The 19887-nt window shown below is 54.3% G+C and overlaps 7 protein-coding genes across 7 annotated transcripts; 3 read left to right on the top strand and 4 right to left on the bottom strand.

Moving 5' to 3' along the window:
• Nucleotides 1-13: 13 nt before the first annotated feature.
• SETTUDRAFT_127944 (uncharacterized protein) lies at nt 14-1397 on the bottom strand. Its single transcript, XM_008024925.1, has one exon. It carries the CDS (start codon nt 1383-1385, stop codon nt 210-212), a length of 1176 nt encoding a protein of 391 aa, XP_008023116.1. The 5' UTR covers nt 1386-1397; the 3' UTR covers nt 14-209.
• A 250-nt stretch (nt 1398-1647) lies between these two features.
• Nucleotides 1648-2478, bottom strand: SETTUDRAFT_105845 (uncharacterized protein; the record flags this gene model as incomplete). Its single annotated transcript, XM_008024924.1, has 2 exons — nt 1648-2347; nt 2420-2478. The coding sequence occupies 2 exons, from the start codon at nt 2476-2478 to the stop codon at nt 1648-1650; spliced, it is 759 nt and encodes a 252-aa protein (XP_008023115.1).
• A 324-nt stretch (nt 2479-2802) lies between these two features.
• Nucleotides 2803-6271, bottom strand: SETTUDRAFT_167825 (uncharacterized protein). The gene is made up of 7 exons (XM_008024923.1): nt 6175-6271; nt 5871-6121; nt 4901-5815; nt 4700-4852; nt 4380-4653; nt 4260-4327; nt 2803-4209 (listed from the first exon to the last, which is right to left on the bottom strand). Exons 1-7 carry the CDS (start codon nt 6252-6254, stop codon nt 3053-3055), a joined length of 2898 nt encoding a protein of 965 aa, XP_008023114.1. The 5' UTR covers nt 6255-6271; the 3' UTR covers nt 2803-3052.
• A 2057-nt stretch (nt 6272-8328) lies between these two features.
• Nucleotides 8329-8874, top strand: SETTUDRAFT_105235 (uncharacterized protein; the record flags this gene model as incomplete). Its single annotated transcript, XM_008024922.1, has 1 exon — nt 8329-8874. One exon carries the CDS (start codon nt 8329-8331, stop codon nt 8872-8874), a length of 546 nt encoding a protein of 181 aa, XP_008023113.1.
• A 140-nt stretch (nt 8875-9014) lies between these two features.
• Nucleotides 9015-10366, bottom strand: SETTUDRAFT_159701 (uncharacterized protein; the record flags this gene model as incomplete). The annotated part of the gene is made up of 2 exons (XM_008024921.1): nt 9015-10225; nt 10357-10366. 2 exons carry the CDS (start codon nt 10364-10366, stop codon nt 9015-9017), a joined length of 1221 nt encoding a protein of 406 aa, XP_008023112.1.
• A 5619-nt stretch (nt 10367-15985) lies between these two features.
• Nucleotides 15986-17880, top strand: SETTUDRAFT_26527 (uncharacterized protein; the record flags this gene model as incomplete). Its single annotated transcript, XM_008024685.1, has 4 exons — nt 15986-16430; nt 16490-16968; nt 17062-17411; nt 17526-17880. 4 exons carry the CDS (start codon nt 15986-15988, stop codon nt 17878-17880), a joined length of 1629 nt encoding a protein of 542 aa, XP_008022876.1.
• Nucleotides 17881-19150: 1270 nt separating this feature from the next.
• On the top strand, nt 19151-19327 carry SETTUDRAFT_105147 (uncharacterized protein; the record flags this gene model as incomplete). Its single annotated transcript, XM_008024920.1, has 1 exon — nt 19151-19327. A coding segment is annotated over one exon (177 nt), but the record flags the coding sequence as incomplete, so codon positions are not given.
• Nucleotides 19328-19887: the final 560 nt, after the last annotated feature.

Raw genomic sequence — 19887 nt, 5'->3', positions numbered from 1 at the left:
AAAAAAAAATCAAAAAAAAGTAGAAACTCCAATCCGATGCTTAACAAGATGGGATCGCACACTTGTTGTGAATGTGGGTGTGGTAAATGCTACAGGCCCCAAATCCTTCTTTATTTTTTCCTGTCAACTTCATTTCCCCTCCAACCGCTCGTCTCGCCATTCAATGAATCGTGATGAGATCAAGGACTCGCTTTCCAGACAAAGACTTATTAGTCGCTATCGCTTCCATAGTCAACCAGCGGACCTGCTACAGGCGCCGGTCTCTTATTCGAAGGCGCAGCTTTGAATCCTTTTAGCGCAGCTAGCGTACTGCCCGATAGGATACCGGTACTTTGTTGTTCCTGTGGCTGTTCCTGTGGCTGTTGCGAGTGTTCAGCACCCTCAATCATCTTTCTGTCGGCAGTATCACCCGCTCCAAGCTGTTTGGCGGCTTCCCATTCGGCCTTTTCCTTGGCATACCAGACGTCGTCTGGGGCCTCGTAGCCCTGGAGTCCAAAGCTGCCTTCGACCTTGCGCCTCTTCTTGCTATCGGGGTCTCTGCCCTCGAGCTCTGCAACGTATGCGGCTGGTAGCGCTTTTCGGATTGCCTCGGCCGCTTGCTCCTCGATGCGCCTTGCCTCGCGCTTTGCAGCCTGCGGGTTTGGATCGACGGTTGCCCAGCGGACGTTGAGAATCTCGTTGTGGTCAAACGACTGGTGGTCCATGGCTTCCTTGGCAAACTGGCTGTTGGCCTCGTTCATGTACGTGACGAACGCTACACCGCGCGCCGTCAAGACACGCGTTCGCTCAATCTCGCCCCATTCCTGCATGTGTCGTGCGACAATTTCTTCAATGTCGTCGGTCGGATGAATGCGCCCAATGTACAGCGTGCGGTTCTGGCGCTGAAATGTGCCCACACCGCCCATATCGTCGCGGTAGTCGGCCTGCTTGTCGCGCCCAAAGCAATCCACGTTGCTGGGGAAAATTTCCGTAACCGTCGGCAGGCGGTGCAGGTACTCGCAGTCAACACCCTTGTGGCAGATGCCGCGCGCAAAGAAGAGGCAAAAGTACGCGCCGGGCGTCCTGTCGGCTTTTGTGTAGCCGCTGTCTCGCGCTATGTTGCAGCGCCCTGGCGCAGGGGTTTGCGAAAGGTATTTGTCTTCGCGGTCGCCGCCCGACCACTTGTTGTACCAGAGGTTGTAAATGGTGCCCGTCTGCGGGGCCTCTTCTGGCTTCACGGTCGCTGGGTCGACTTGAGGGCGTGCAGGTCGCCGTTTGCGCCGGATGATCTTCTTGACTTTTTTGCCCTCTGCATTTGTTGTGATGATTGTCTGTTCCGTCGTGGGGACGAGTTCGGTCGATGCGTCAGTCGCGCGCGACGTTTGTGCGGGTTGTGTTTCTGTCATGGTTGTGGCGATGTGGATGTTGTTGTGAGAGAATGATGTCGTGACGGAACTTTCGACAAGATGAGGCGCTAGTGCTCGTATAGCTCACCAATCATGCACGTGACAATGCCGCTTCACTACCTCGCTTTCCTATTGGACGACATGCCATATTACCAGAAGGCTCTTTTGAATTCAAAATCTGATACTTAAAATTGGATTTGAATTTCTCTTTGTCATCCAATTTCCGGAATATTCTCCCTTCCAAAATTCGCCAGCAGTGTCCTTACTTACTAGTAGTGCTACTCATCTTGACAGCCCCGTCGACTTCAACAACAGCCCCATTAACATACCTGGCTCCGTCCCCGAACAGAAATGCCACAACATCCGCTACCTCCTCGGGAGTCCCTAGCCTCTCTAATGCATTTCCATTTCTCATCCTCTCCACTGCCTCCCCTCCCTTGACAATCCCCGCATTCGTCGGCGTATCAATGTACCCCGGGGCCACGCAATTCACTCGGATGCCTCTGGGGCCAAACTCGAGAGCATGTGACTTGGACATGCCAATGAGGCCAAACTTTGTGGTGCAGTACACAGACTGGAAGGCCGAGCCGCGGATACCACTGATGCTGGAGACGTTTACGATTGCGGACCCGCGCTGAAGATGAGGCAGACATGCCTTCGTGACGAGGAATACTCCTTTGAGGTTTGTGTTGACCAATTTATCCCAGTACTCTTCAGTCGTGTCTTCTAGGGCTATGCTGGTTGGATTTACCCCCGCGCAGTTGAATACGTAGTCCAGGCGGCCAAAGCGCTTGACGGTGCTGTCTACAAAGCTTTGCACATCGTCTTTCTTCCCAACATCGACTTGCTGCACGTAGCAGGGCGTGCTGCTTTCTGAAGAGACGGCCTCGAGATTCGAGGAATTGATGTCGCAAAGGGACAGCGAGGCGCCGAGAGAGGCGAGCTTCAGCGCTGTCGCACGACTGCAGTGGTCTTAGCATGGCCCTATTTGGGTGCATATGCGGAAAGAGCTGGCAGGGATGGGAAAAGCATACCCGATACCGCTAGCAGCTCCTGTGATGAGGACCACCTTGTCTTGGAATTCTTTGGACATGATTATGGTAGGAAGGTCGCGTAAATGGCCAAAACGTCACTCAGGATGCGGATTGAACAGTCTGTCGTTGCTGACCATGAGCAGAAGTGATGACGATGTTTGTATGGGGAAAGGTGGGGGTGAGGTGGGATGCCACATGCATGACTCGTGCGGGTTTCTTATCTCAACCTACCACCAAGTAGCTTGACGTTGGATGGCAGTAACAGACGTGGATACAGGCATATAATGCGTTTCAAATATCTCATTTGGTTAGTTTCAAGACATTGTTCATCTGTTGATGGCTGGTGTATTCATCTGCTCGCAATTGAAAGCAGCCAATCACCGCATACCAGTGACGCACCTGTATGACGGGCCGTGTTTAGTGGATAGGCTGAATACAAGTGTAAGTAAATCTGGGACTCTCTCCACAAGTCTCAATCGATCTTCCCGTACAGCACGGCTTAAAGCGCCCAAACACCATGCAATGCAATGCAGGTCTGTAATCAAGGAAATGGACAAAGACAGCCATCTACACCAACACGCCATACAGACCAAAACTTGTAAAGTTGTCTCTGACTTTGAAAGACTATGGTATTCAAGACGGTAGCTCGTCTAATCGTGGTCCTTTTCTGACCTCTGCTCGCGATCGGTTCCGCGAACCACCACGACCATTGTTCTCCCGCTCCCCCTCAGAATCTGCAGTGTGTTCTCGTCGCTCGGCATCTCGAGGGCTGAGACTGTTTCTCGAAGCGTTTCTTTTCGGACTTGGCACTCCATTTGGTCTGTTGTCATGCTTTGCACTGCCGCCGCCATCCAGTACAAGGCTTCGCACTTTGCGCACCAAATCCTCCACCTTGAACGGCTTGGAAATGACGTCATCCATTCCAGCTTCGCGCATACTCTTCGTCTGTGCCTCTCTTACGTTTGCCGAGACACCTAGAATATGGCTATAACCCGCCTTGCCCTCGTCCTGTAGCTGCCTGATCTCCTGCGTCGCGGTATTTCCATCTTTGATGGGCATTTCTTGATCCATGAGTATGACATCAAAGTAATTTCTCTCGTCTGGACTGTTCTGCGCCTGCTGACCTCGCTCAGCAACAGCATCGATGGCTTCTTGTCCGTTGTTCGCTGTGAAGACTTGAAACCCGCGAGATTGGAGTTGGCGACGAAGAACTTTTTGGTTGATCAGATTGTCCTCGACAAGAAGAAGAGTGTGGCTTTCTTGGGTGCGAGGATCGCTTTGTGACCGCGATATTTCGTCGGCGCCATCTTCTTGTCTTGAAGTCTCTCCGCGACGGAGATCTGGCAGTTTTCTCTCAATCTGCGGCTTTTGTGACACAATGTCTTTCGTAGCGGATGCAGTCTCCTCATAACGCCGATCTGCGCTTGATTCCGGATGTGACTCTGGTCGTTCTTCCACGGGTGGGTTCATGAGCGAAGGGTTCATCTCATCAGTGTTCACTCCGTCATGGCTAGCCAGTGTTTTCGCCTCAGGACGCTCACCCTTCTGCTCCTTGATGGACTGGAGGTTGGAGTTGCTTCGACTGTAACTGGGGCGAGGTGGCCTTGATCCAGAATTATCTGACGGTCGCGTAGCAGTGTTTGAACTTTCCGAAGTGCTCCGAGATTGCATAGAGGGTCGCCCCTGATCGTTGCCTCCAACTGCACGACGCACTTTGAAGAAAAACCCAAATGTGGAGCCCTCGCCTTCTTTGGAGCTTACGCCAATATCTCCACCATGTAGAGTACATACTGTCCTTGTTAGTAGGTGAATAGTTCGCGGTCCAGAGCAGCCTGCTTACACTTGCGTGATATAAACAGGCCTAGGCCCGAGCCCCCGTAATTTTCCTGTGTTTTTGGCGTTGCTTGTCTGATGATGATTAGTCCGGTAATGTAGATTGTAACCAAAAAAAAACCAGTACCTGAAGCGTTCGAACAACTTGGCTTGACCTTCTTTGCTAATGCCTATGCCAGTGTCTTTGACAGCTACCATCAAGTACATGGCGTCTCCAGGCCCCCATTCCGATGTCATTGTTGAATCCAGATGGAATGCCTCTTTCTCCTCGCTGAAGTAAACGACATTAGGGGGATACGACGTAGGCCGTTCAATCGATGCACCCACGGATACGGTTATCTTTCTTTCGCCCTTTTTCCTCGACGTAAACTTGATGGCGTTGGTAATGAGATTTACGAGAACTAAGAGCAATCAGCGCGAGCCCAACTATGGAAGGACATGCCATACCCTGCTTCATGCGGTTGAGGTCAGCCACAACATTGTCTACCTGCTGCTTCTCATATGAAACGTCCATGGCGTAATGGAATTCAATGTTTTTCGCTTTGAACTCGGAGTGGAAGACTCGCAGTGATTGAGAGAATTCCCATTTTGGCCTCGTTTCTTGGACAGTTCAGTGGATGGTGCACAATGGCGTTGCTTGGGACTCACCGCGAGGAACCAGAGATAGCATCATAGAGTCTAGCTTTGAAAAGGACAAAATATCGTCGACTAGGGTATTCTGGTGCGAGACACAGAGGAGAATGGTGTCAGCAGCATCTAAGATGTCGGCTACTTGGTCGTGAATGTCATCGTGGTTGGCACCCATGTCTTTGGTAATTTCCTTGACCTCTTCGGCTAGATGGAGTACGGCCGAGAGCGGGTTACGAATCTCGTGCGAAACCATGTCTATGAATCTCTCTTGCTGTTCTTTGCGCTCCTTTGCCTCGTTGGCAGCCTTTTCCTGGGTCAACTGAGCCTGCTTGATGTCGGTGATGTCGATCACGGCACTGATATAACCGGCATCAGCTTCTTCGCTCAGGGGCTTCAGCAAGAACAATCTCCACTGCTCACCCTCCATGGCAGCAGGCTCGGCAACGTCGCACCTGAACTCTATCTGCAGCTCTGTCCGACTTTCAAAGGCATTGCGGTAGGCGGACATGACGTCCTCGTAGTCGTCGGGATGTATGCTCTCGGGCCAGGAGCGAAACTCGTTGTTGCCCTTGTTTGTCGTCAGTTTGAAGAAGCCCTCGTTGACGAATATGGCTTCAGCATCCTTGTCCAGGATGGCCAGGCCGTTTGGCAGCAGCTCGGCAAATCGCTGAAACATGTTGGTCTGCATGGAATCGGCCTGCTTGGTGCTAGAGTGGCTGCCCGTTTGCTGGGATTCGCTGTCCTTGAGCTTTGACCCTGGGTTCTTGCGCGCAAGCTCATCTAGGCCTTCAATGGGCATGTACTGGTCCGTCTTTTGGTTCTCGAGCAGCTGTGCCAGGACGCCCTGGCGAGTGCCATTCTCGTCGAGAATAGTGCTCAGGACGAGCTGCTCGTCCTTGTCTTTGGACAGCACGGGCAGGAAGTACCTGGCGGCTAGCGGGCGTCAGTGTGAGAAGGGGGTATTGCACGGGCATGGTTTGATGCTTACCTACCTTGACCGTTCGCCCTCTGAGCACCGTTCGCAGCGTCGCCAGGGCTTCATGTTCATAGCTCTCGCGCGCGCTCGACGCCTGGCCGTCGAGCCCGCCCCGCGCCGTCTCCCAAGCGAGGTTGTGTATGACAGTCATGTCCTTGCCCCAGAAAATGGCCGAGCAGTGGGGCATGGGCAGCACACAGGTGTTGACCAGACATGCCAGCGACGCTGGCCACGACTCGCGGGGACCTAATGCGGACTGCGACCTGGCGGTTGTCAACCATGGCGAGCGAATGGGCTGGCGCAGCCGTCTTCTCACCAGTCTTTCTGGAGCAGGCTCTCCTTGTTGAGGTCGAATACGGGCAGGCCTGTAGCGGAAAGTTTGTCAAGGTTCTCCATGGCGCCTCGGCGGGCGATGGGGACTGTGTGTGTCTTAAAGCGTCGGTAGCTGGCACTGGCACTGGCACGGGCACGGGCACGGGCACGGGCACGGGTGCAGAGAAGGCTGGTCAGGGTGTGAAGAGGGCGCGTGACGTCATAGCAGGGCGACTGAGCCAACACGACGGCTATGAGCGCATGGGCGGCGGGAAAGCGACCACGAACAATGCGGGCGGCTGAGGGGTGAAGAAGAACAGGGCGCCTGCGATGGCACAGCACCAGTCTACGCGGTCTAGGCCGGCAGATCGCTCGCCCTGTTCCCTCTTTTTTTCTCCCTGGCAGGACATGGATCGAGACTGGATAGGATCGCCGATTCGGGGTAACGCCAGACTCAACGCGGCAGCCCGCCAGGCACGTCATGGTGGGCGGCACGACAAATTCTGATATGGCGGGCAGCGCCTTGGAAAACGTCGTCGCTCTTTACCACTACCACTACTGTAGCCTGCCATGGATGCCGCTGGGAGCGGGGGGTCCACTTCCGTCAGTCAGCGGCAAACAGAGGCGCAGGCGTGGTGCTAGCTGCATTGCTACGACTATGCATCGAGCAGTGTAGTGGCAGTATAGCGCATACCTCTTTGATCCGGGGGAGCATGGTGGTGGTGGTGGACATGGCACACCTCGCCTACGCGGAACGTGATGCGAACAGAACGTCATTTTCAGTTGTACCCCCGCAGAGGATACGACGAGGCGTGTACTGCACATGGAATTGTCTGGCTTGCTGTCGTGCTTAGCCGCACAATGCTTCTAGTGCCGTGTCAACAGCGTCCTAGCCCGTATACCATGCAACGGCCTGACATGTCGTTGGCCGTCGCCGGTTCTACGACCACGACTGCATGCTTCGGCTTCTGGCCTCGCTGGCGCCAGCCTCCAACTAGCCGCGCTCTTCACAGCTATTGCCGCTTGCGGATCTAGCGTCTTGGCAGCAACTAGCGCGGCCCTGGCACCTCAGGGACCCGAGCCAAGTGCTGCCGAAACACATGGCCGTCAACGATAAACATGTGCATTGCCGTCTTGTGCAAAGGCGACGGCGCTCTGTTCATCAATCCAGCACGGCATACGCGGCGTGGAAGTGGCTTGGTCTCGCCAAAGCTATCATCCAAGACGCCGAGAGCATCGCGAATACGACTTCACGGGCGCCAAACCCATCCGAAGCGCCAACTTGCGTGAGCCATTTTCTGTTGCAAATGCTTGCGGGGCCGTGCTGGGAGCCTTGAATTGATCAGATGGCGAAACGACATTGTAGCGAAATGCGGCGTAGTCAACACTCACTGTATCGAGAATAGACGCCTGGACGCAGACCGCCATGGAACCCCAGTGTGTGGCTTGCCGGCAACGTAGAATCGGCAGTACCCGCGCCGGCCATGAACCCGTCTGCGAGCATCACTGTGCTGCGTCGATGTAGTAGTGCTGTAGCAGAGCAAGCGTTGGTGGCAGATATGGATGGGCCGTTGAATGCTTGCCCTCGCGCCAGACACGTGCCAAGTGGGTCTGGAACAACGGCACGACCCGACCACGGCCTTCTGCCTCACGAGAGCTTCACATTGCCCACCAGAGCCCAGGCTAAGTCGTGCACGGATATGGGCACATGGAATCGTATCAGCAACTATGCCGTAGCTATATAGCTCTGCCTCTGCTAGACGCAGACACTTCCGCGGTATTCTGATATCCACCACCCACTCCTTGGCCGCGCTGAGCTCTCACTAACAACGCGCATGCAGCAAAGATAGGCCCCACGAACCAATAAACCGCGTTACATAATCGTACCACCGTCACCCAGCTCATTGTCCCCGAGGTAGCCACCGGGCGTCGGACCTATTTTGGAGGGTTTTTTTTCCCAGCAGGTGGTGCGAGCCTGTGCCTGAGCCGGTAGCCCACCCTTGCCTCGCGTGTTTCGCGCTCCGTCCGCCTCCTATCCCTTGTCCGCATTGGTACCTAATCTGCAAACTCTATACCCTCGGATTCCCTGCCTATAATACGTCGACGAGACGAGCCGCTGGCCATGTCCAATCTACCCTCCTACTCGTCATCCAACAAGATGCTCGGCGCACTACCTTCCCCGTCACGCGACCTGGCTGAGCTCGCCAAAGAAGAAAAGGGCTTCACCTTTAACCACTTCACGTGCGAGCATGCCTGGGTCATTGGCAACATTCTTCGCAACGCGCTCCGCACCGCCGAATGCCCCGCCCTCATCCACATTGCCCTGCCCACCCAGATCCTCTTCCACTCGCCCAGCCTGCCGGGCATCATGCCAGATCACGAGAAATGGGTCGAGCGAAAACGAAACACCGTGTTGCGATGGGGCCACTCGACCTGGTTCATGAGCTGCCAGTTTGACGGCGACTACAAGACGTTTGCCGAGCACCACGCCATGAGCGGTGAAGAATGGACCAAGTACACCATTGAAGGCGGCGGTTATCCAGTCTTCGTCAAGGGTGTCGAGGGCGTCGTCGGCGCAATCGCCATTGCCGGGCCGGACATTGCGGGCGTCAACGCGCACAGCCTCGTCGTCAAGGCGGTCGAAGAGTACAAGGAGCTGCGGGAAGGGTTTCGAAGCCCCATGAGGAGCATGACTGTCAAATGACTAAACAGCTTGGGCGCGGGCAATGGACTGGGTATACAGTTTGGCGTGGACACAAAGGGGCGGAAGTGACAAGAGGAGCTGAGCACGTCAGTCCCCCAAGCGTGGTTGGGGGTTGTGGTTGCTTGATTCGCATGTACAGGCTATAATACAGACGCTGTGCCAGAAGTGCCGACCGACCGAAACCCGAATCGTCCGCCTACCGCATCGAAGGCTATTGCATAGCGGAACAGCAAGTTCCTCCCGGTGTTGACATATGGCGGGTGCTCGGGGAGCTGGGGGAAAACATAGTTGGGCTCAATGGCCGATCCCTCACCAACGGAAAATGAATACGACATGGCTGGATGGTCTAGAGAGGGAAAGCCAATGGTGATGTTGGTGCCGCGCTTCACGCGCTTCACCATCTTGGCATAGCCCTTGGGGTTGGGATTGGGGATGACAACGGTCGGCATCGACACGCCCTTGTCCGTTCTGATGTACATTTGCGCTATGCCCGTGTCGACAAGCACATGCCCACAGTTCCGTCCCTCGCCATTGATGCTGAAGCACATCCTTGCCATCGCCCAGTCCCTTGCATCGTCGGCATGGGTCAAACCAGGCTCCAAACGGCTAAATGCGAACCCTCGTGTGTTCTGGGGTGTCAGCCCTATCTGGACCCCTTCGCGTGATACAATGTATCCTGCCCTTACCCATGCGCGTGGCACCGGCTCGCCGTCGATGGCGTCGACGTTCAGCAGCGGATTGACACGCGGCGTTGCAAACGGCATGCCGTCCTTGACGCCGTTTCTCCCAAAGCCGACGCCCATGTAGGTGATTTGCGACGTGTCGCGTGCTACCGCTTGCTCGCCATTCGGGCCGGGTGGGCACTCGAATCGGTCTACAAGCGGATTGTACCAAGGGCATCTCCAACTCTTGTCAACAATGAGCACAGGGACAGTCGCAGTCGCGTACGAGCTGCCCTCGGCATGGAAATTCATGGCGAGTTCCACCAGGCGACCTACATAGAGGATCTTACTGCTCGTGAAGAAGTGGTGCGCCGGCGTACCCACGGTAGTTGATATGTTTGGGAGCACTGGAGCTCCGATTAGTGTTCCCGTGGAGCCAGTGTCGACGGGCATCTGGATGCCGACGCCCTCGACGGTGCACATGACCTGCGGAACATGGTTGGAGCTAAATGCGTAGATGAATGGAATAAAGATGGAATGGTTCTGAGACGACGAGTGCGAGTCGGTCATGCTGCTCATGGTGGTGACGTTATGGTACATGGTGTAGAGGACGAGGCTGGCGACAAGGATGGCGACGCGCCCAAAGAGTGTTGAACTCCTTGGTCTCTGGCGTGCAGGTGTTGAAGATGCTGATGTCGAGGGTGAGGTCGGCCCCCGCCGTGTTAAATAGTCCTCGGTCTTCATGTCTGTGTACAGGCCAGGGGTATGCTCAGGCTCGTATTGATGTCGTGCCCCAAAGGAATGACGGTGTGACATGCACGCAAGCACATTACGGCGGATGCATACATATGTAGCAGCGTTGGTGTCGTCGGGCAAAAGAAAATGTCCCCGGCAAGTGGTGTGCCGTCGACGTTGATACATAGGCCGCGCTGCTCCTTGTCCATGTGCTGGCGACGGGCCTTCCCCGCAGTACTTAGCGACTTATCCGAGACTCGATGCCAATGCTCGCACGCTCCCTAGTCGCTCTTAGTCAGGCACGGCGTCTCCTGCTTTCTCCAGCCAGCGCATTTCCCCCCCAATAGTCGACGCTCCCATGGACACCAGCCGCTGCACTCGACTCACTGCATTGCTCGCTACAATGCGCAAGATGCAGATCGTCACGTGTGCGCATGCACCTCGCGGCCGGGGGCCTACTTAGCCTGGTCGCTATTAAGAGCTGCGGCTGAAGGCAGCCACCCGCTTTTCCAACCGCAGCGGGCATACCAAAGACACCCAAAAAGGAGGAAAGTGGGCGCCGAAAATGACCTTGGCGACCTGAGCGATCGCATCCATCGGCCGTCCAGCGCCCTCGATTGCAGATCGAGCCTCGCACGCCTCGCCCGCCTCGCCCGCCACTGTACCGCGCACGCCTTCACCGCCTGGACGAGGAGCGCAAAGGAAGCCAGAGCATGCAGACACCATGGGCCGCTCACCATCTCGATCCAGCGACGGCGGCGAGTCCGCACAGCAGACGCGTGTCGAGCCACGCCTGCTCAAGGCCGTCGAGGACTCCAAGCACGACGAGGCCATTGCCATAATCGAGCAGGCCAAAGCCCGCGCGCAACCCGTCGACCATCTCCTGCGTATCGCCTTGATGCGCGCCGCCGAGCGCGGAAACATTTACATCACCGAGTACTTGCTCAAGAGCGGCGCCAAGCCCGATGGCGCGCCAGGAGGCAGGGTGTCGCCGCTGTTCAAGGCCATTGAGAAGAACCACGTTGGCATCGTGCAGCTGCTGCTCAAGTTTGGCGGCAATGTGGATGCGCAGGACAAGCAGGGGCGGACGGTGCTCATGACGGCGGCCTGGAAGAACCACTTCCACATTATGCACGAGCTGCTGCGGTGTGGCGCCGACGTCAACAAGAAGGACAACACTGGCCGCAATGTGCTGCACAACCTGGCCGCCGACAAGCACTGCAACTGGGGACGCGATGTCATAGCCGAGCTCCTCAAGCAGAACATTGCCATTGACGGCCCGGCCGGCCAAGACGACCAGAAGCGCACTCCGCTGCACTGGGCGGCGAGCACGGGAAAGAAGGAGCTCTGCGAGATGCTGCTGAGGAGACCAAGACTGCCCCGGGCCGACGTCAATGCAGTAGAGGTCAGGCAGAAGACGGCGCTTCACCTTGCAGTTGCACATGGGAGAGACGACATCATTGAGCTGTTGATCAAGTACGGTGCGGATGTCATGGCTAAGAGTGACGGGTCCTGGACTCCGTTGCACAATGCTTGTGAGCAAGGAAGCGTCAAAGTCCTGAAGATACTAATGGCCCAAGGAGCCGACGTCAATTCCAAGCTCTTGAACGGCATGACACCCTTGCACGTAGCGGCGCAAGCTGGACATCTCGACGTTGTCAACTGTCTGTTGGAGAGAAAGGACATCAAGCGAGCTGCCAAGGATGCATTTGGTATCACGCCTTTCTTACGGGCTGCCCAAAGCAAGAAGTCTGCACGCAAAGACATCATCAACACCCTGGCGCCACACAACCAGGTCGAGGCACTCAGTGAAGATGCGTTGGGCGCCGCAAATGGCTTCCACGCGACCATTGTCGACTTTGGTAACTTCCACAACGAAAACAAAGTCTCACGGAAGACGGTCTATGAATTGCTGTACGCCCGTGATGCGATCAATCCAAGGAAGCCTGCGGTCACGATTCTGCCCAAAGAGTCCAAGGCGACGAGCTTCAGATGGATACACTTCCCTGCAAACAACATGGCCTGGCTGGAGGCATTACTGACTAAAGCATTCATCGAAGAAGGAGCTACAGACGTGGAAGGTTTCAAAGCTCTGGAACGCTCGTTTAGCCACCAACACCGTGGACAGCAAATACACTCGCATTTCATGAGACCACTGTGTCAGAGCACGCCACGCGCGCCAAGGAATCACGACGACTCAGATCTCTCCGATAGTGCCGAGCAAGGGCTTCCACATATAACGGTCAACAACGCCCAGGGTCTAGGCATCGAAACCATCGTCAGCTCACCAGAAGCTGCACCGACACACTTTTCCAAGACACCTGCGCGCACGGGTACGGCCAGCACAGAACAAACAGATTGGACTGCAGGCACGGCCTCCGGAAATGCGACAGGCAGGGAAGGCAAGGCCAAGATGAAAGATAAGACTAAGAAGACACCGAAATGGAGCGGTTCAAAGCCGGCTGCCAAGCGATCCGGTGGCACTGACACGCCTACCCGGGGGTCAGAGTATCACGCCAGACGAACACCGAGTTCTTCTCTTACCCTCAGTGGTCACCTGAGGTCGCCCGGCAGTCCAGGCAGGAAAGATCCGACGAGCGTGGCAAAGGGCAATGTCTTTGCCTTTATGCCCTACCTGCACTTTGAGTCAGATCGTCGGCGACAGGAGATGCAGACTGCGATCAATAAAACGCAAATGATCAAGACGTATGAAAAGAACGATGTGCGTGCCAACAGGCCACCGCCTCCGCGCGCAAAGACTTATGATGAAATGCTGCTGCGGGCTCATTTGACTTCATCCCAAATCTCACTGCATGTACGGCGAACGCTAGACCAGTTCTTCTACCACAACATCGATACACAGTCACGTGACTGTGACCAAGTTGTTTATCGGTATCAGTGCAAGGCCAACGACCCTCAGCATGTGGACCCGAAGATCTTCATGGTCGATCAATTGTGGATGTGGACGCTAGGGAAAGACCTTATTGTAACCGCATTCCCTCAGCGTTGGCAACAGCCTCGCAACGACCCGCTCAACGTTCTCGACGGCATCATTGAAGACATCAATAGCAAGGCCAGAGACCCGGTACGCAGTGTGTACGATCTGGCCTTGGTCATCGCCGCAAGGTGCAGTGGTGTCTTTGATCGTCACCGTACCGGCGATGAGGACTACCAGTTCCTTGACATGTTCGAGGCAAGCATAGGCGATGCAACCGAGATGGAAACATTTTTGTTTAAGGAGTTTAACACGGCTTCGGCGCAAGCATCAGCATGGTTACAGCATCATCGTCGGCCGAACCGCTTTTCGCGCCATCTTGAGGCGGAGGGAAGACAGAGAGAGCATCTCAGTCGTCGTCATACGCCACATCACAACCACGCACACACTTTGACCGACCCTCCCATACGCGAAGAAGAATTCGAATACGATAATAGCGACCGTACACCTGCTCACGCTCCGCTGTTTGTCGACAAGCTACTCGACATTGGTGCAGAGACAGACCTTTTGGCTGAGATCAAGGACATTCGCGATGAATTGAACATGATTACGAAGGTACTAGAAGACCAGCGCAACGTGCTTCCAGACATGGAAATCAGCATCACAGACATATACCGCGAAGAGCACAAGAGTCAACAGGAGCTCAAGAAACGGTTTAGAGACTTGCTCAAGACAATCGACACCCACATCAAAGATCTTGAACGCATGGATAAGCAGGCCAAACGCATTTACGAATCCATTACCGACCTGCTCGACCTTAAGCAAAAGCACGCCAACGCTTTTGAAGCACGCTTCGCTCGCGATCAAGCTGCTGGCACTGCGCGCCAGAGCCAGACGATCATGGTGTTCACCATTGTCACAATCATCTTCCTCCCTCTCTCGTTCATCGCCGCAATATTCACCATCAACATCAAAGAATTCCCACATAATCCTGGTAGCGATCAGTCCTCGCTTCCGCTATCTCTTGTGCTCAAATACATGTTCGGCATTGGCTTTGCCATTTCCATACCCTTCATCGCTATTGCTCTTTCTTTCGACGCCATTGGCGATTTCTTCCGCGAGCTCAAACGCAGGTTCCGCGAACACAGGGTCCGGTCCAAGAAAGCCCACCAGGACGACAATTTCACCGATCCCTACACGGGTATTGAGAAGTTCGACTACGGAGACGCAGCCGACACGCGTACCATTGAGGAAGCCCTAAGCCGCGGACGAAGCACAGCATATCGGCCTGACGGCAGACGCAGCATTGAGAGCTACCTCAGCAGTGCTCGTGCAGCCCGATGGAATGACGGAGGCACGTTACTTCCCGTTGCGAGTCGCAGTACCGGACGAAGCAGAGACAAGTCTGGGGTAAGGGTTTCGGCGGGCTTGAACGGTCAAAGCACCATTGCCGATAGGTTGAGCATGGACAGGACAGGGAGACAAACTCCGATTGAGAGGATTAGCACTGGTTTCAGGATGCGGGGGAGTAGCGACTTCAACCGAGCCTAAGGACTAACGTCTGGTTTATGACGGAAAAGCACATTTGTTGCTAAAAATGGATATTTTGGTAGTGTAGATACCCTCTTACTCGTATACGCAGCTTTTGGAATGTTTTACAATTCTCTTTGAATTAACTTTGTAAATCCCTCAAGTTCTCCATGCATGTCTCTGCACCTCATCTCCAGGACCGGCATTACCCGTCCACATTCCAAACCTGGGGTTCACCTGCGGGCGGGCCCAGCATGGCGCAAAGGGTTTCCAGACTGGGCATAGCTTTACAAGGGAGGATCTGTAGTCAGATCTTATTACCCGACACACAGCGCGTATGTTCCAACAGAGCGGTTCGGGGGTGTAAATTTCCGGTGTACAATAAGCTAGAGACATTTTGGCATGTGGCACGCACGTCTAGACAAGTGCACCAGAAGTAAGACGGACAAGCGACCGATGGGCACGGAAATGATGCGCTTTCACCCTTTGAGCCCGGCCTGCCCGTCTCCTCCATTCTTTGGAGCCCCCTCCTTTGTTCCACGTCAACAAGAAAAAACCACCTCGGCTTCGCATCTTTCGCCGTTTCCGGCGGGCAAGAAGGCCGACCTGGTTGCAGAGGCCGCGCCTCATATTCGCCGCTTAAGTAAGCGTGGCTTGATGCCTTATTGCCTTTGCATGGCTATCCCCTCTAAGCGTTCCCGTGCTTATGATCCATTCATAGCACGCCTATTCACGCTGACGTTCTGGAAGATTGTGGCGTCAAGATTTGCTCAGCACTGTGCTTTGTTGGCGATGGTGCCAGGCAACTTCTCCGCGAAATCTATATCGGGAGGTTTAGGGCAGAGGCCGGCTTTTTGACCGACCTGGCAAACGAGTCAGACGTCTGGATTCGCCGTCTAGCCATCATTTATTTTTATTGACGGGCCACGTGGGAAACGGCCAGGTAGCCCTTGATACTTGACATGGCACGGGGCCTCCCGCGCCGCCCTCGTTTTTACTCTTTTTAGCCCTTGCTATCTGTACGCAGGGAAGCTCATTCGCTCTGGGCCAATCAGGGGCACAGTCTTGCCTCTCTTTATGGAGCAGATAGCATCTTGTACATTGCTGAGCCAGTGCGCATCTGAAACGTGGACCTATCCAAATTCGTGCTGCACTCACACCCATAAATATTTGTGCCGGTCCCCACCCGCTTCTCACACTTAAGGTTCTGGTTCTCCACATCAGTATAACCCTCTGGACTCCCTTAGCCATGAATTCTGATAGACGACTCACAAAGGCTCTCGAGGCGGCCAACGATGCTCTCCAGCACATTTCCATGTTGCCAAGTCTAGGCAGTCTGGACTGCACTCACATCGACAGACTGCTCGGCCGCGTGGTCGACCTCCCCACCGAATGCACCCAGAGGAACAGCAGAAGAAGCTTGCTGCTCGTGCGGCAGTGGATGACCAGTGAAGGCCCAAGTGTGGTGTCGCTCGAGGTGCTGGGGCAGCTGTACTGGCGGCTGGGCGAGCTCAACAGCACACAGTTTGAAAAATTCAAAGCTTCGCTCCAACAACAGCCGCTCTACACATCACTGGTCCAGGACAAGGAATTCAACGCACTCGTCCTCCAGCGTATCCGCCACATCCAGAAGTCAAAAGTGGATGCGTGTCAGGATTTCCTTAGCGAGCTAAGTGATCTCACCAGCGCACAAGGTGAGCCGTCTCCCCCCAGATGACAGACAAGCCAAGAGACAGAGCACTAACTCAACCAGTCGATTCGCCTATGATGAGTATAGAGAATCTTCGAGTAAGCTCGTGTAGCCCGACGCGATCTATGCACTCGCAAGACAGCGACTTTTCACAGGAAGCCAGTCTTCCAGGCCTGATGCAGCATACACCAGACGGCCCTCGGTCGAGTGAAAACATGGAGCGCATCCTTCGAGATTTCTACATCAATGGAATCTGTCCTAGCATGACGGTTGCCATACAGTCCAATTCCTACACTTCTCTCGTGCAGGTGTCCGAGGTCTGTCTCAGCACGCGATACGCCCTCCTCAGCCTGTCTGCCTCGTATCTCAGCGATCTTGTTCCCAAGCACCGAGATTTCTACCACAGAGCAGAGCTGTACTACTCCACGCAGGCACTGGAAGCACTGGCAGCCCAGCTCCGCGACGGGACTCACTACGACGGCGCACTGGCAACCAGCATGCTCCTCATGCACCACGGGATGCTGCATCTCGACGACTCCCCCGTCTGCTGGTCGTGCCACGCCCACATCCTCGACGCCGCTCCCTCCCGCGCCATAAACCCGCATTCCGACCCAGCCCTCTTCATCCGCGCATAGGTCATCCTCGCCCGCACCGCCCAGTCCATCGACGACCTGCAAAGCACAAGGCACCACGCCTTTGAAACGCGGAACTGGCTCGACGGACTTCCGCCCCCGGAGCCCCTGCGTATCTGCGGCATTCTGGGTGTCTCCCCCCAAATCCTGTTCTACATTTCCAATATCACGGGCCAGGCCTCGAACCCAAATCGCCTCAATAGGCTCATGCATGCACAGCTGCTCGAGTCCCAGATCCAGAATACACAGCAGTGGATTTCGGAGACGGAGGGCCCCGAGAAACAGATTCTGGCTTCCACGGCTGAGACGTTTAGGATTGCGGCGTTGATTCATCTGCGCTGTCGCATCTACGGGTATGTGTGTAATCTTCTTCGTAATCTATTCCCCTTCCCCTTCCCCTTCCCCTCCCCTTTTTTTTCTTTGACACTCAATCCCGATTTCGTCAAATCACATGGATACTCTACCAGATTCACACGCTTCGACCCATTCATCATCGCGCTCGCGGATAAACTCTACGCTGCGCTGCGCTCGCTGCCCGTCCATGGACCCCTGTACACCGCCATCTATCCCATCTGGCCCTTCTTCGTCGCAGCCGTCACCACCACCGAGGACAAGCGAGAGAGGCTGTGCCGCCGTGAGGGCCTCGCCCGCGAGGGAAACAGGGATAGACTTACCGCCGTCCTGAGACGCATCGCGGGAATCCGGACCTGGCTGGCTGACCAGGATCCCAATTGCACACGCCAAGATGGCTGGTGGGAGCTCATGCTCACGCCCGCCGCGAGCACCATGCCGCTTGGCACCAATCTGCTTTGTCTGGGGTAGTCTGAGGTGAGAGGTGAGAAGATGTGAGTGTGTATGTTGGCTGTATATATAATCTGGCTTGGAACCAGATTGTGCAGATGGTATACCCCAGCTTGTTTCTATTCCTGTTCTTTTCCAGCGTCTCCCCCCTAAAAAAAGTTTTTTGTCCGCATAGCGAGAGTTGTGGTCTTTTGTTTTTTTTCTGTGCATCTCTAGCGGGTGGTTTTTTTCTCTTTGTCTTTTTCATTAGATAGGGTGGGTTAGACTGTGTTGACCATGTCCGTATATAGACATACATACACACGCGCAAAAGACGGATATTTGTTGTTGTTGTTAGAATACTTACTGGGCCGAGATTGCGGTTGGTTGGTTGGTTTAGATTTTGGCATATGCATGTAAGTAGATGGATCTATAGATGGATAGATATGATATGATATACCCCCCCCCCACATACACATATACACACACACCCCTGCGTGCAAAAGACTCCTTCTTCTCGCGGATTGAAAAAAAGTGTCATTGACGTACTGTTTGTTCGACAATCTGTCAAAAATGGCAAGTGCATTTCCTCAGTGCAAGTAAGGTGGCAGGATGCGAGGATGGCGGTGGGACAAATACTATACCCCACTGACTGGAATCATCACAGGGCTCGGATCATGTGATCTTATGGATGGGTCATGCGCCCTTCTTCTCCTGGGGCCTTCTAGATACACACAAACTGTGCAAATTGAACAGGAAACACCAAGACAGCCTGATCGAATGCTCGTATCTCATCTTTTTTTTTAGCAAAACGGAGGACTACAAATGTCAGAATCCGATATCGACAGGACAGACGCAGAAGAGGAAGCTGAAATGTGCCACCAAAAAGGGCTCCTTGTGGTGTCCTCGTCTGGCACGTGAGTTTTCAGACAGCCCCCCTCCCAGGTCGTGAGACGGGGTGGCGCAAGGGACTCAGCTTGATCGCATGCACTGCCTCGAAGCCTGTCTTTACGAAAAGAAATGAAAAAGGCGGTATAAACCCTCTCTCTACCCTCTTGAATCCATCACGATGGTAGTTTTCTCCACTCAAAAAATACAATAGTACAGCTTCTTCACTTTGACGCGCAAGGAAAGCTCATGTCCCACGTATTTTGGCGGCAAGACGATGCCGCACCTATGTATGCCATTCTATCGCGTAGATGGAGCGACTCGGAAATTCTCCTCGAAGACCTAAGTAGCGAGCAGAGTATACAATTTAGACAAGAAGGCTGCTTAGCGAAAGTTTGTGTTCTGCGCTGAACAAGCAGTCTAGGATGGACTGTTGTACGTCTGGATCGACACATGCTGTATTGATAAATGGAATCTGCGTGAGCGCTTCAAGGCCGTCAATTCGATATTCCAGAGGTACAAGAATTTAACGCGAGGCTACGTCTTTCTATCAGACGTATCGACATGTACTGCGACAGGGGTGCCCCGGCGCACTGACTGAGGGCGTCTTTCCGTGCAAGCGTATGGTTCACTCGCGGCTGGATGCTTTAAAAGCTTATCGCTCTAGTGTTAGTTGAATTCTTTTCTTGCCAAGGACAGCGAACACGTAAGTAGGCGACAAAACATCGCTCGACTAGCTTATACACGGTTTTACAGGGATCCCGCTCGCAGCACTGCAGAATTGTCCTCTGGATGACTTTACTATCTCTAAAAGAAGACGATAGGCCAGACATTAGGCAATAATAGAAAAGAAAGACGTTTTTTTTACTGTCTGCTTGGAATTCTTGGCGTCTCTATACCCTTAGTATATAGCGAAGGACTAGAGAGCGCACAAAGAAGAGTGCTGGCTGAAGTAGATGCGAGTGTCAACGCACCGTTAATCATCTTCTTCTCGTAGAACCACTGCTTTGTAGGCTAAGAGTTGTAGCTTGCTAAGCTAGAAGTAAAGCTTTCTAGCAACTATTAGAACTTAATGATACTAGCTATTGTTAGCTCTAGAGGAATAGGCAAATCGCAGCTTGCACTTGAAGTCGCACATAGGACAAAGCAGAATATCAAGAG

This window comes from Exserohilum turcica (genome assembly GCF_000359705.1).
Source record: "Exserohilum turcica Et28A unplaced genomic scaffold SETTUscaffold_13, whole genome shotgun sequence".
In the NCBI taxonomy this organism is placed as follows: domain Eukaryota; kingdom Fungi; phylum Ascomycota; class Dothideomycetes; order Pleosporales; family Pleosporaceae; genus Exserohilum; species Exserohilum turcicum.
Note: the sequence above shows the minus strand (reverse complement) of the source record. Positions and strands in the feature narration are given on the sequence as shown.

What these genes read in the sequence shown, in the direction of transcription:
- SETTUDRAFT_127944 (XM_008024925.1), bottom strand. Translation starts at nt 1,385, where the DNA reads ATGACAGAAACACAACCCGCACAAACGTCGCGCGCGACTGACGCATCG.
- SETTUDRAFT_167825 (XM_008024923.1), bottom strand. Translation starts at nt 6,254, where the DNA reads ATGGAGAACCTTGACAAACTTTCCGCTACAGGCCTGCCCGTATTCGAC. An exon ending in AGGGCGAACGGTCAAGGTAG is followed by an intron (nt 5,816 to 5,870) that starts GTAAGCATCAAA and finishes GACGCCCGCTAG; the next exon opens with CCGCCAGGTACTTCCTGCCC. An exon ending in CCTCAACCGCATGAAGCAGG is followed by an intron (nt 4,654 to 4,699) that starts GTATGGCATGTC and finishes GATTGCTCTTAG; the next exon opens with TTCTCGTAAATCTCATTACC.